The sequence below is a fragment of the Chrysochloris asiatica genome, unplaced genomic scaffold, assembly GCF_000296735.1.
Source record: "Chrysochloris asiatica unplaced genomic scaffold, ChrAsi1.0 scaffold00819, whole genome shotgun sequence".
NCBI lineage: Eukaryota > Metazoa > Chordata > Mammalia > Afrosoricida > Chrysochloridae > Chrysochloris > Chrysochloris asiatica.
In genome coordinates, this window is record NW_006409337.1 from 28,854 (window position 1) to 41,011 (window position 12,158).

Sequence of the window (12,158 nt, forward strand, 5' to 3'; positions counted from 1 at the left end):
TTTCTTTTCAGAAGTAGATCATCAGGTCCTTCTTCCCAGTGTATCCTAGGATTCCAAAAGTAAATGGAGTAAAAAGAGTACCAAGCAGCAGCAAACATTCCTTGGGTACTTGTGCATGGTATCTCATTCAATTTTCCCAACAACCTTTGGAAGTAGGTTTGACCCTCTCTGTTTTATAGCGCAAAATTTTACGTATGAAGCTCAAAGAATGTGCCCATGGAAGATGAAGCTATAAGGAGGATGACCTTGAGCAGTGGAAGAGGCCACATGTGTGATGACCACAGAGTCCAGGCAGGCTCAAGGAGGGTCTGAACTTTGTTCTAGAAGTGAGGGAGACTCTGAATTCCAGTCTGGTCATTCTGCAAGAACAGGGCTGCTGCCATCAGGGAGTGGACTTCCAGAGGGCCAGATGGGGGGTGAGGGGAGGGGGCGGGAGGGTGACGCCTCTGGTTCCTGGGAACCTGAGTTGAGTTCATGGAAAAAAATGGATCGAAAAGATAATGGAATTTTCCCCAAACTTTTGGAAGCTCCTTCATAAATAGACCTGGTAGTCTGCAGATTGGAAAGGTGTGGAAATACAGACTTTAGAAGTTACTGACAGGTGTGACAGATGCCATTGGATGAGAGCGCCCACGTGTTACTCCCGAAAGACTAGGCTCAGTCTTCCTTGGAGTAAAAATCCAGAAGCAGCGTGGGTCAGGCGAACCGCCAGTGGGAAGACCAGGTCACTGGACCCCAGGACGCCAGCCAGGGGGCGTGTGCTCTTCCTTACTCTTCGCAGCCTGGTGGGCGGAGCTGCGGCGGGAGGGGTTCGGCGCATGCGCGCCACCCTACGGAAGCCCAGCCGGTGGGGCGCGGTGAGGCGGCGGCTCAGGTTTCTGGGGCGGTAGTGGTAGTGGCGGCAGCAGCGTAAGCAGAGACAGCGGCTGCGCTGGCACCATGGACCGGCTGTAACGCGCAGGCCGCGCGGCGGGGGCGGGGGCGGGGGCGCCGTGGTGAAGTTCTCCGCCATGAACCTGAGGGGCCTCTTCCAGGACTTCAACCCAAGGTGAGGCGGCGCGGCTCGCGCGGGCGGGCGAGCGGGCTGCTGCAGCGTCAGCGCGCGGCCCCGGGCCTCCGGGGTGCAGTGGCTCTCCTGGAAGCCAGGCGGCCCCGCTCCCTTCTCCGGCCCGCTGAGCAGAACCCCCAGGCCTTAGCCTGGCCCCAAGGGGCCACCCCTCTCGGCTCCCCTTCCTTCCTTGCCTTTCACAACTTCCACCTCTTGTAGCACTTCTCCCCTCCCCTGGCCTCGGTGCTCCAGCGGGCCCGGGGCCCCGGACCCATTCCGCGCGTCCTGCACCCCAGCTGTTTCCTCCGGTTCCTTGCGGCTCTGGAGGATTTCCCGCACTCCTTCCCTCGCTTGCTCCTTTGTTGAATGGCTGGCTGGGCAGTGGTGGAACCCGTGGAGTTGGTGTCGCGTTGTGCTAAGCCCTTACATAATGCCTTTGCTGGTGAGCCTGCGGGCTTGCCCAAGGCGCTTTCGCAGCCGTCTTCGCTTGGAGTTTCATCTCAGGAAGGAGAACTCCTGTGTGCTTTCTCAGCTGCGGGTTCCCCATTGGACAGCGAGGAACGGACACCGGCTCAGGAATCCAGCGTGTGCCTTTGCACTTGCCACCCTCCCCGGTAGCTTGCTGCCCGTCTCCTTGTCCCCAGCGCCCTGGACCGGTCGCATGGTGTACTCCTTCGTACACTTCTCTGCCCGCATGTTGGTCTGTGTGCTGTATAAGTCCGATGTTTGTCAAAGGACACTGTAAACTATAAAATATGTAATAATAAGGTTGAGCTCACTGTTGTCTTAGGTGTCTTTGAAGACAGTAGCAGCTTCCTTTCTTTGTTAAAGGGAAGTCATGCACGCATGCACTGAACTCCTAGGCACAAGATTGGTGGTTCAAGTCCACCAGCCGCTCCATGGAGACTGAAAAGATTTCCAGCTAAGGAAACAACCCTATACAGCGTGGTTGTGAGTTGCCGTTGACTGGATGGCCTTGGGGTTTGTGTTTCAGGCCCTGTGCTGAAAAGCCCCTGCTTGGGGGTGGGGAAAAAGAAACCGAAACCAACCCCCGCTCCCCCGGGGAGTGGAACCAGGGTGCAGATAGGCTGTGCAGCACCGCACTGTGGGAGCCTTCGGGAGACCACTAACTTGGCTGCTCCTTGGAAATATAAAGGAAGCCTTGTGTGTGTGTGCCTGTGTGGGGAGGTGCAGTGTCCTTGGTGTTGTTAATTACCTTGGAGTTGGTTCTAACTCATAGCGACCCTGTACAGGGTTTCCCAGGCTATAAATCTTTACGGGAGCAGAAAGCCTCATCTTTCTCCCGCAGAACCGCTGGTAGTTTCGAACTGCTGACCTTAAGGTTCGCAGCCCAGTTCATAACCACTACGCTACCAGAGCATCTTTTGGGATGGGGAGATTTCAAGCACTGAGCCACTGTGACTTGCCAGGTACCAGTGATTGTGAAAATGGCCCAGGACCAGCCAGCTTTCCTTCTGTTATACACAATGTTACCATGAGTTGGAGCCATCCAAGAGCAACCAACAACTACAAAGGTGTACTTACTCTCTTTCAGCAATCTTACAAGACTTTTTCCTTCTAGTCTGGGACACAGTGTCCCTGTTAGGGTCCAGTCATCATTATTGCTGCACTTGAAGCTCTGCAAAGAGCAGCATATTTAGAGTAGGGAACAGAACGAAATGTAGCGTGGCCTCTGCTGCTCCCAGGGGTGAGGCTTGGGCTCAGGCATGGATTAGTCTTGTGTGTCTTCATTGTTTAGCAGGGGTGATGAGAAAGATAACTAAAAGCTCACTGGTTTTGTGTCCTTGCCTCAGCACAGAGTGAGGCTGAATTAATGATTGATTGCAACGTGTTAAACAAATAGAAAGTGCCATGGTTTGTTTGCCATGTGACAGACACTCAGAATCCACAGGGAACTGCCTCAAGTGATCTAGCAGGCAAACAAAGTTGCTAAAGCATATTGTTGTTGTTAAGCACAGTTGAGTCAGTTCTGGCTCTTAGCAACCCTGTCTAGAATTTCCAAGGAGTGACTGGTGGGCTTGAACTGCCGACCTTGAGGTCCAGTGCATTATCCTACAACGCCACACCAGGACTCCTAAAGCATATTCTTGCTGCCCTTAACCATTGCTGCCCTTAACCATTTTTCCATTTAATTTGTTTTTCTTTTCCCAAAGAAATTAGTATTTGAAAATTACAATGAAATATCCACAAAATCAAACTGTCCAGTTGATTCCAGCTCATAGTAAGCCTGTAGGATAGAGTAGAAGTGTCCTATAGGGTTTCCAAGACTGTAATCTTTACCAGAATAGACTGTCACATCTTTTTCCCACCACAGAATTGCTGGTGGGTTCAAATCTCCGACCTTTTGGTGTGCATCAGAGCGCTTTAACTTACGCACCACCAGGACTCCTTCCTTGGTCAATAAACCCATTGATATTTAGTCGATTCTGTCTGTAGGACAGAGTAGAACAGCCTCTAGGGTTTTCAAGAGTATAAATCTTTATGGAAACAGACTGCCACATCTTTCTCCCATGGAGCAGCTGGTAGGTTTGAACCACTGACCTTTGGTTCAGATATGAGCACTTAGCCATTGTGCTGCCAGTGTTCCTTCATAGTGAAATATTGGTTGCCTTAACATATTTGTGGAGTCCTTGTGTGGCACTGTAGGATAAGCACTGGACTGCTAACTGTAAGGTCGGTGGTTCAAGCCCATCAGCTGCTCCTTGGAAACCCTATACAGGGTTGTTAGGAGTCAGACCTGTCTTGATGACACTTACCAACAACAACAAACATTTGTAGTAATCATCAACAGATTTATCAACGTCTTCATTCTACCTAGAATTCTGTAGGATAAGCACTGGACCACAAGGTTGGTTTGAACCACAAGGTCAGCGGTTCAAACTTACCAGCTGCTGTTGTGAGAGTCAGAACCGAGTTGATGACACTTAACAACAGCAATTCTACCGGGATTAAAAGCCATCACTTCTTGAGACACTGAAGGCTCTTTTCAATGGCACCATTTTGCAGCTTCTGTGTCAGGTTGGTGGAAGGGAGCTGTTACCTCACAGCTATTTCAAGAAGACGACAGTGGTCAGGTATTTTAGTGGGTGATTGGTAAATCTTAGGGGCCACCTAGTTTTTGTCATGGTTCTTTACTCTTATTCCAAGCTTCCAGGCAGTTAGAGAGTAACCTGAGGGGTGAAGACAGGAACATCCCTTATTCTGGGGCCTCAAACTTTGCTCCTTCCTTCCTCCATGCCTCCAATTCTGAATGAATTCAGCCTCTCCCTCCTACCACAGGACCTTGACACTCTGTTTTCTTTCTCAGGAATGGTTTCCTCGCTTCTCTCCTGACCTTTAACTATCCTCCACTCTCTTGTTTCTTCCTAAGGGAAGCTTCCCTGTCTTTTCCTGACCAGGAATATGCTCTACTCTTCCTTCAGAATACATCCTTGTATCCTTATATATGTGTGCTTATTTCATTAATATCCATCTCCCCTACTAAAGTAGAAGCGCAGTGAGGACAGGGCCATGACTCTGCTCATCACTGCGTCTTCTGTACTTGGCTCAATAAATGTATGTTGAATGGATGAATGATTCTTGCTCCCACTTTTAATCACTGCCTTCTTAGTGATCTAAGCCTGGTTATCTTTCCTTTGACCCTCTGCTTCTTCAGATTCCAGCCATTCCTTTGTAGAGATGGGAAAAACCATGATGATAAGGCAAAATGTGTTTGCCTCTACCTTACAGTTATGTCCTTGTCACAAAAATAGTCACTGTCATGGTGTGATAGGTCCCAAGGCCTGCGGATGATCACAGATCTCCTTTGCAGCCTACTACTGCTTGTGGGGACTCAGGACCTGCTGCTTGCATTGGCAGGACTCTGGAAACTTCAGTGTCAACACTCAGATGCACAGGCCTGCCAGCTGACCTCCTGCCTGTTTTCATCTGGCCCAGAACTGGTTGGTCATGATCATAAAAAGATCCAGCCCTGATTTTTAGTTACCCAGGCTGCAATATTCTGGACCCATCAGCCTCGTGACTAGGGGTCCCCCTCATAGAATAGGCAAACTATCAGAACAATACAGAGTTGACAAGCTCTGATTTGGAGGTGTAGCTGGGAGTTGGGATCTGGGGATGTTGTTCTTAAGTGCCGTTGAGTCAGTTCCGACTCACAGAGACCCTGTATAGGGTTTCCAAGGAGCGGTTGGTGAGCTTGAACCGCCTTGAGCAGTCCCTAAAGGCTCCCAAGTGAAGGGAATGTTGATTGGGGTCTGGAAGGTTCTTTGTTGGATTTTGTCAGACCAGAGGGCAGGATTGTCTTTTGGGACAAAGTGTGCATGAAAGGCCTGCTATATGTGGACACTAGTGAAAGGGTCAGATGGAAGGAAATCTGCAAATGATGTCCCATATCCTTAGTGTGAGGAGACCTGGGTGGCAGAAATGGTAAAGCACTGGGCTGATAACTGCAAGGTTGGCAATTTGAACCATGTCAGAGGTGCCTCAGGAGAAAGGCCTGGTGATTTGCCTCTGAGAATTCACAGTTATGAAAACACTATGGAACACAATTCTACGTTGATACAAGTGGGGTTGCTCTGAGTCAGAATCAAATCAAAATAACGGGGTAAACTTGGTGCGAAACACTTACTCCAAATATCATTGTTAAGGAGCAGGTTCCTAACCCATCTGTGTATATTTTAGTCAGTTCTGCCAGTGTCCTGTTCATCACCCATATGTCATTATCTGCCCTGTTATCTCAAGCTGCCTATAATATTGTGATTTCAATGAGGTTTTTGGTAACAGTAGCTGTGACTGACTGAGTCCCTGCTATGTGCCAGGCATGATGCAGGTAGGTGTTTTGTATCTGTAAGTTTTATAGCTCTTGTCGATTGGACATCATCCTGGTATTCAGGTCCCTGAGTGTTGGAGAGATTATAACTTCCCTAGAGTCACACAAAGAGTAAGTGTTCAGTCTCCTCTCAAAGTCTGCCATGCCACCTTGCTCATTTAATGGCCATTCCTACCCCAGTAACACAGTGCTGCCAGTATACTAAGGGACTTTCCATGTATGAGTTGCAAGTAACTGAGCAGACCAAAGTTTATGTCGACTTTGCACATCCAAATGAGTATCATTCAATGACATCACTTGGGAAAAGCAGTGATGCTTTTATATACCTATTCTATTGCTCATGCTCCTTGTTACTCATTTGGAATTCCCTTTGGATTAATTTGCAAATTATTTAAGAAAATCCATCTCATTGCTTTATAATCATATATTAATTTTGAACCAAAATAGTGCCACCTAGTTTAATCATACATCTCATTCACTAAACTTGGCTCTGATTGTTTTTTGGCTATTTCCAAAAATTGACTCTCAGTGACGATTTGGCACCATTGAGGATATTGAAAGGAACCAGCTTGCATGCTTGCAAACATCGTTGAAATTCATGTATTGCCTCCCAAGACAACTGTTTAAAGGAGACAAGTCTCATTTGAAGGGATAATTTCTGGTGGTTGTATTTTTTTATTCATCCCCATTACTTAATAGTGACATATTTTTTTCTTGGCCGTGAGTTCTTTGAGAGCTGGTATTTTGAGGTGCTCAATTAATATGTGTGTTGAATAAGTGGATGTTGAGTACATATAGATATACTGCAAGAAAATCTTTATTGTAGGGGAGAGACAGTTGATTGGAGGAGGTGTTTCGTTTCAGATGATAAAAGAGGAGCTTCCTCTGACTCAAGGAATTGTGCCCCAATATTGCCTGATGCCGGGGTCCTAGGGTCACGGGAGCTAGAACTGCAGAGCAAAGCCTTGAATGGACTGGTGACTTGTACTTTACCAGCTATGACAAAAATTGGAAAAATGGTTGCTGAGCCACATTATAAAAAAGTGTATTTCAGAACTTTTCTCTTTTATAATACCATTGTTGTTAAGTGCTATGTAGTCATTTCCAACTCATAGCGACCCCATATAGGGTTTCTGAGGAGAGACTAGTGAATTTGAACTGCAGATCTTGTAGTTAGCAGCCCACTATTTATCCCAGAGCCCCATACCAGAATTCTGTCTTATGATACTGTTATTGTTAGATGCCATTGAGTCGGTTCCAACTCTCAACGACCCTATGTACAACAAGATGAAACACTGTCCAGTCCTTTGCCACCCTCAAAATGTTTGTTATGCCTGTCCCTATTGCTTCTGCCATTGTGCCAGTCCATCTCCTTGGGGTCTTCCTCTTTTTCACTGACCCCCCCATTTTACCAAGCATGATGTCTTCTTCCAGGGACTGGTCAAACTGCCTATATACCAAGCAATCCTGATATTATGGTTGACACATGAGAGACCAAGTCTCACAATCCTGGCTTTTAAGGAACTTTCTAGCTGTACTTCTTCCAAGACATCTAAATTTGTTTGTTTTTCTGACAGTCCATGGTACTTTTAATATTCTTCTCCAACAACACAATTCAAGTGTATCAATTCTTTTAAGATCTTCCTTATTCATTGTCCAACTGTTACATGAATGTGATGCAGTTGAAAATACCGTGGCTTGGGTGAGGCGCACCTGAGTCTTCAAATTGATATCTTTGCTTTTGAACACTTTAAAGAGGTCTTGCAAAGCAGATTTGCCTAATGTAATATGTCTTTTGATTTCTTGACTGCTACTTCCAAGAGTGTCGATCACTGGTTTTGACAATTTCAATCTTTTCTCCATTTATCATAATTTATTTATTGGTCCAGTGGTGAGGAATTTTATTTTCTTTACATTAAGATGTAATCCATATTGAATACTCTGGTCTTTGATTTTCATCAGAAAGTATTTTAAGTCCTCTAGCTTTCAGCATGCACAGTTGCATCATCTGCATATCGTAGGTTGTTGATGAGTCTTCCTCCAAATCTGATGTCACGTTCTTCTCCATATAATCCAGTTTCTTGTATTATTTGCTCAGCATACAGATGGAATAAATATGGTGAAAGAATACAACCCTGGTGCACACATAGATATATTGCATGGGGAGGAGATAGTCTCTTTAACAGATGGTGCTGGCAAAACTGGAAAGTGATATGCTATGCAAAAGATTGAAACGAGACCTTTATCTCTCGCCCTATACAAAAACGAACTCAGCATGGATTAAAGACCTAAATGTGAATCCCATAATTATGAAGGCCATCAATGAAACAATAGGGACAAATGTGAGGGCTCTAATTCAGGGTATACACACAGACTACCAAACATCTTGAAAATTACACAGATAAAAGTAGACAAAATAGATGACTGGGACATACTAAAAATTACAAACTTATGTGCATCAAAAGTGACTAAGGAAGACCATAGAAGAAATGATGCTTTTGAGTTATTGTGTTGGAGGAGAATATTGAAAGTGCCATTGGCTGCTGAAAGAACCAACAGATCTGTGTTGGAAGAAGTGCAGCCAGAGTGCTCCTTGGAGACCAGGATGGCCAAACTTCGTCCTCTGGTACTTCAGACATATTGTCAGGAGGGACCAGTCAACCAGTCACTAGAGAAGGATATCATGTTTGGTAAGGTGGAGGGTCAGAGAAAAAGAGGAAGACTCCCAGCAAGATGGCAAAGTGGCAACATCAGTGGGCTCAAGCGTGGCAACAATTGTGAGATTGGCCCAGGATCGGGCAGTGTTTAGTTCTGCTGTGCATAGCGTCGCTATGAGTCGGTACTGACTTGATGATACCTAACAACAACAACAACAACAAATGTTCTAGTAGCGTAGTGATTACGAATCAGGCTGCTTACCTCAAGGTTGGCAGTTTGAAACTACCAGCGGTTCCATGAGAGAAAGATGAGGCCTTGTTCTCACGTAAAGATTTATAGCCTTGGAAACCCTGTACAGGGTCACTATGAGTCAGAACTGACTCCACTGTACTTAACAACAGTGTTCTAGTGGTTACGAATTGGGTTGCTAACCACAGGGTTACCAGCTGTTCGCAGGAGAAAGATGAGGCTTTCTGCTCCCGTAAAGTTTTACAGCCTTGGAAACCCTGTACAGGGTCGCTATGAAACGGAACCGACTCCACGGCACATAACAGCAACAAGTGTTCTGTTTCACCCTTGATTTACATATTAGGGAAAGAAGCTAACCAAGCATTAGCTACTTGGGGCCCTGCCCTGCAGTAAGTGCCTTCTGGCAGGTGATTTTAATCCTCACCTTACCACTGTCTGGTAGAAGTAGTTTTAGCTGCATTTTGCCCATGAGAAACCTGAGGCTCAAATTGTTATTGTTAGGTGCCATCAGGTTGACTCCTACTCCTAGCGACCCTGTGCACAACAGAATGAAACACTAACTAGCCCTGTGCCATCCTCACAGTTTTTACACTTGAGCCATTGTGTCAGTCCATCTTCCTGAGTGTCTTCCTCTTTTTCAGTGACCCTTCACTTTGCCAAGCACAATGTCCTTCTCCAGTGACTGGTTCTGGCTTCTAAGGAACATTCTAAGACAGATTTTTTTTTGTTCCTGGATTGCACTTTCAATATTCTTTGCCAGTGCCATTATTCAAATGCATCCTTTCTTCGCTGGTCTTCCTTATTCATTGGCCAGATGGGACTCAAATAAAATCATGCAAATAATCTCTTTACTATACTGCTTAACAAATGAGTACTACAAAAGATTCACATGGCTAGGCAATTTTCAACCTATTTTTGTCAATTTATTATAAATTGTATAGACTTTCAGCCTCCAGTCTACATTGTACACTCTTAAGTACCTTATGAAGGAGCTCTGGTAGCATAGTGATTATGAGTTGGGCTACCAGTGGTTCCATGGGAGAAAGATGAGGTTTTCTGCTCCTGTAAAGATTTACAACCTCAGAAACCCTATACAGGGTCGCTATGAGTCAGAACTGACTCCATGGCAGACCACCACCACCAAGTACAGTATATCACTGTTTTGCTCAGAAATTCTTCAGTGGCTCCCTGTTGCCTCCAGTGCCTTCTCTCCTATCTCCCCAGCTTCCAGTGCTCCCTGCCTCCCAAGATATACGGAATGTATTCCATGTGTTTCCATCTCCTTGGACATGACATACTTTCTCACAGTTTAAAAAATCTTATTGCCTTTGCCTGGAGTTCCCCTATCCCCAACCTGCTGCCTAGATTTTGCATGCCACCTCGCTCTCCCAGGAAAGTTAATCTTCCAAGTCCCCCAGTTTCCCAGAATACATAGTTTCTGATGTTGGTATTGCTGTCTTATCAGCTCTGACTCTTGATTTCCTTATGTACAACAGAACAAACCATTGTCATTGTGGCAGTTGTGCCAGTCCATCTCACGGAGGGCTTCCCACAGCCTGCTTAGCCCTTAGCTCTAATGATTGGTCCCTTTTGATGATGCATCCAAAGCAGCTGAGTTGGACAATGATTCTGTTGGGATCTCTAAGGTTTGGGTTCTAGTCTAGAAGCGCTGCTGAAACCTATCCACCATGGGTGACCCTGCTGGCATTTGAAATAACAGTGGCAGAGCTTCAAGCATTTGCTTCCTTTATCAAATTTCTTTATCTTCCTCTATCGAAGCTAGGTCAAATGGTCAAATAGGTCAAAATCTGCAGTTCTTATGTATCTCCCCTCACTTCATATTTGCTGGATGCTTCACTCTCAGCCCTAGCCCTCCGTGACTAGGTCAGTGTCAATGGGTTGAGGAGTTCCCAAGTCTCCCCAGTCTTCAGACCAACCAGCCCTTCCTCTTCTCTCCCTCATCTCAAAGTCGACAGGAGTCTATGGAACTTAGTGAAACTCAGCCCATTTTTTCATTGCTGACTTTCCCCCTCTTCCACTCACATGTAGGCCAACGTGGTCACCAGCAAGCTTACTTATATGCCTCCTGTGTGTTCCCTTTGAGTTTCAGTCCTAGAGAGGCGTTTGTCCTAAAGGAACTTGATTGCTTGCCTTGATGGCTCTGCAGCGAACAACTTGTTTGTCCTTTTAGTAGCCAGTCAGACTGCCATTTTTGTTTTTGTTTTTTCCTGCTGGTCTTTCTTTCAGGAAGTAGCTTCTATTCCTCTAGTTGCTCCGGGCTGGTCTGCATGTCCTTTCAAGTGGGAATGTCTCAACTCAGAAGGTCCTGGATGGGGCTCGGGATTCCACCTGAGGTCCTATGCACTACAAAGGCTCCACAAGAAGCCTCCTGTTTCACTGGGCAAGTTCTAGAACCCCTTTTAGGTATTCCAGTCAGTTATAGGCAGAAGACAGGCTTAGAAGCTTTCTATAATCATGTTTCCTGGTATTCCTTTTTACCCCACTCAAGTGTCTGTTTTACAAAAGTAGCTAAGGGAAACAAATATCCATAAGACAATCAATCATCTTAACATTATTTCCCCTCTTTAACTCAATCAGACTATGCCTCGATCCCTGTATCACAGAGCCCTGTTGTTCCAGGGTTGAGCATACAGCTCTGTCCCACTTAGCCCATACAAGCCTGCCTAAGTGTTTCCCTATCTACCTTGTTCTTCCATCCCGTCCCCCTTCTTGTGTATTGTCCTCCCAGCACCTGAGCTATGATGTTACTATGCCCTAACCTGTACTCTATCATCCCCTTGGAACCAATAAATATTTTGTTTTCTTTTTAGTATGGTTATCTTTCTTTAAGTTTTTTACAGTAGTGGGTCTTACGCAATATTTGTCCTTTTGTGACTAATTTCACTCAGCATAATGTCCTCAAGGTTTATTGTTTTTCTTCAAGGTAGCATAATATTCCATTGGGTGTATGTACCACAGTTTGTTTATCCAGTCTTCAGGTGATAGACACTTAGGCCGTCTCCATCTTTTTGCTATTATGAATAGTGTTGCTATGAACATTGGTATGCATGTATCTACTCATGTTCTGACTCGTATTTCTGGTGGATGTATAGAAGAATGCTGGATTGTAAGGTATTTCTATTTCCAAATTTCTGAGGAAGTGCCATACCGTTTTCCAGAGTGGTGGAACCATTTTACATTCCCAGCAGTCTCTCCACATCCTCGCCAGCATTTATTGTCCTCTGCTTTTTTGAACTTCACTGTTATTGCTGGTGTGAGATGATATCTCATTGTTGTTTTGATTTGCATCTCTCTAATGGAGTCCTAAAGGAACTCTGGTAGCGTAGTGATTAC

At 45.6% G+C, this 12,158-nt stretch overlaps 1 protein-coding gene across 1 annotated transcript in view; it reads left to right on the plus strand.

The window, feature by feature from the left end:
- Positions 1–994: 994 nt before the first annotated feature.
- Positions 995–12,158, plus strand: part of LOC102812280 (transmembrane protein 185A-like) — a 36,430-nt gene continuing 25,266 nt past the window's right edge. The window contains exon 1 of the mRNA XM_006877998.1: positions 995–1,048. Within this exon, the coding sequence (XP_006878060.1) occupies positions 1,011–1,048 (38 nt within the window). The 5' untranslated portion in view covers positions 995–1,010. The remainder of the gene's footprint in view (positions 1,049–12,158) is intronic.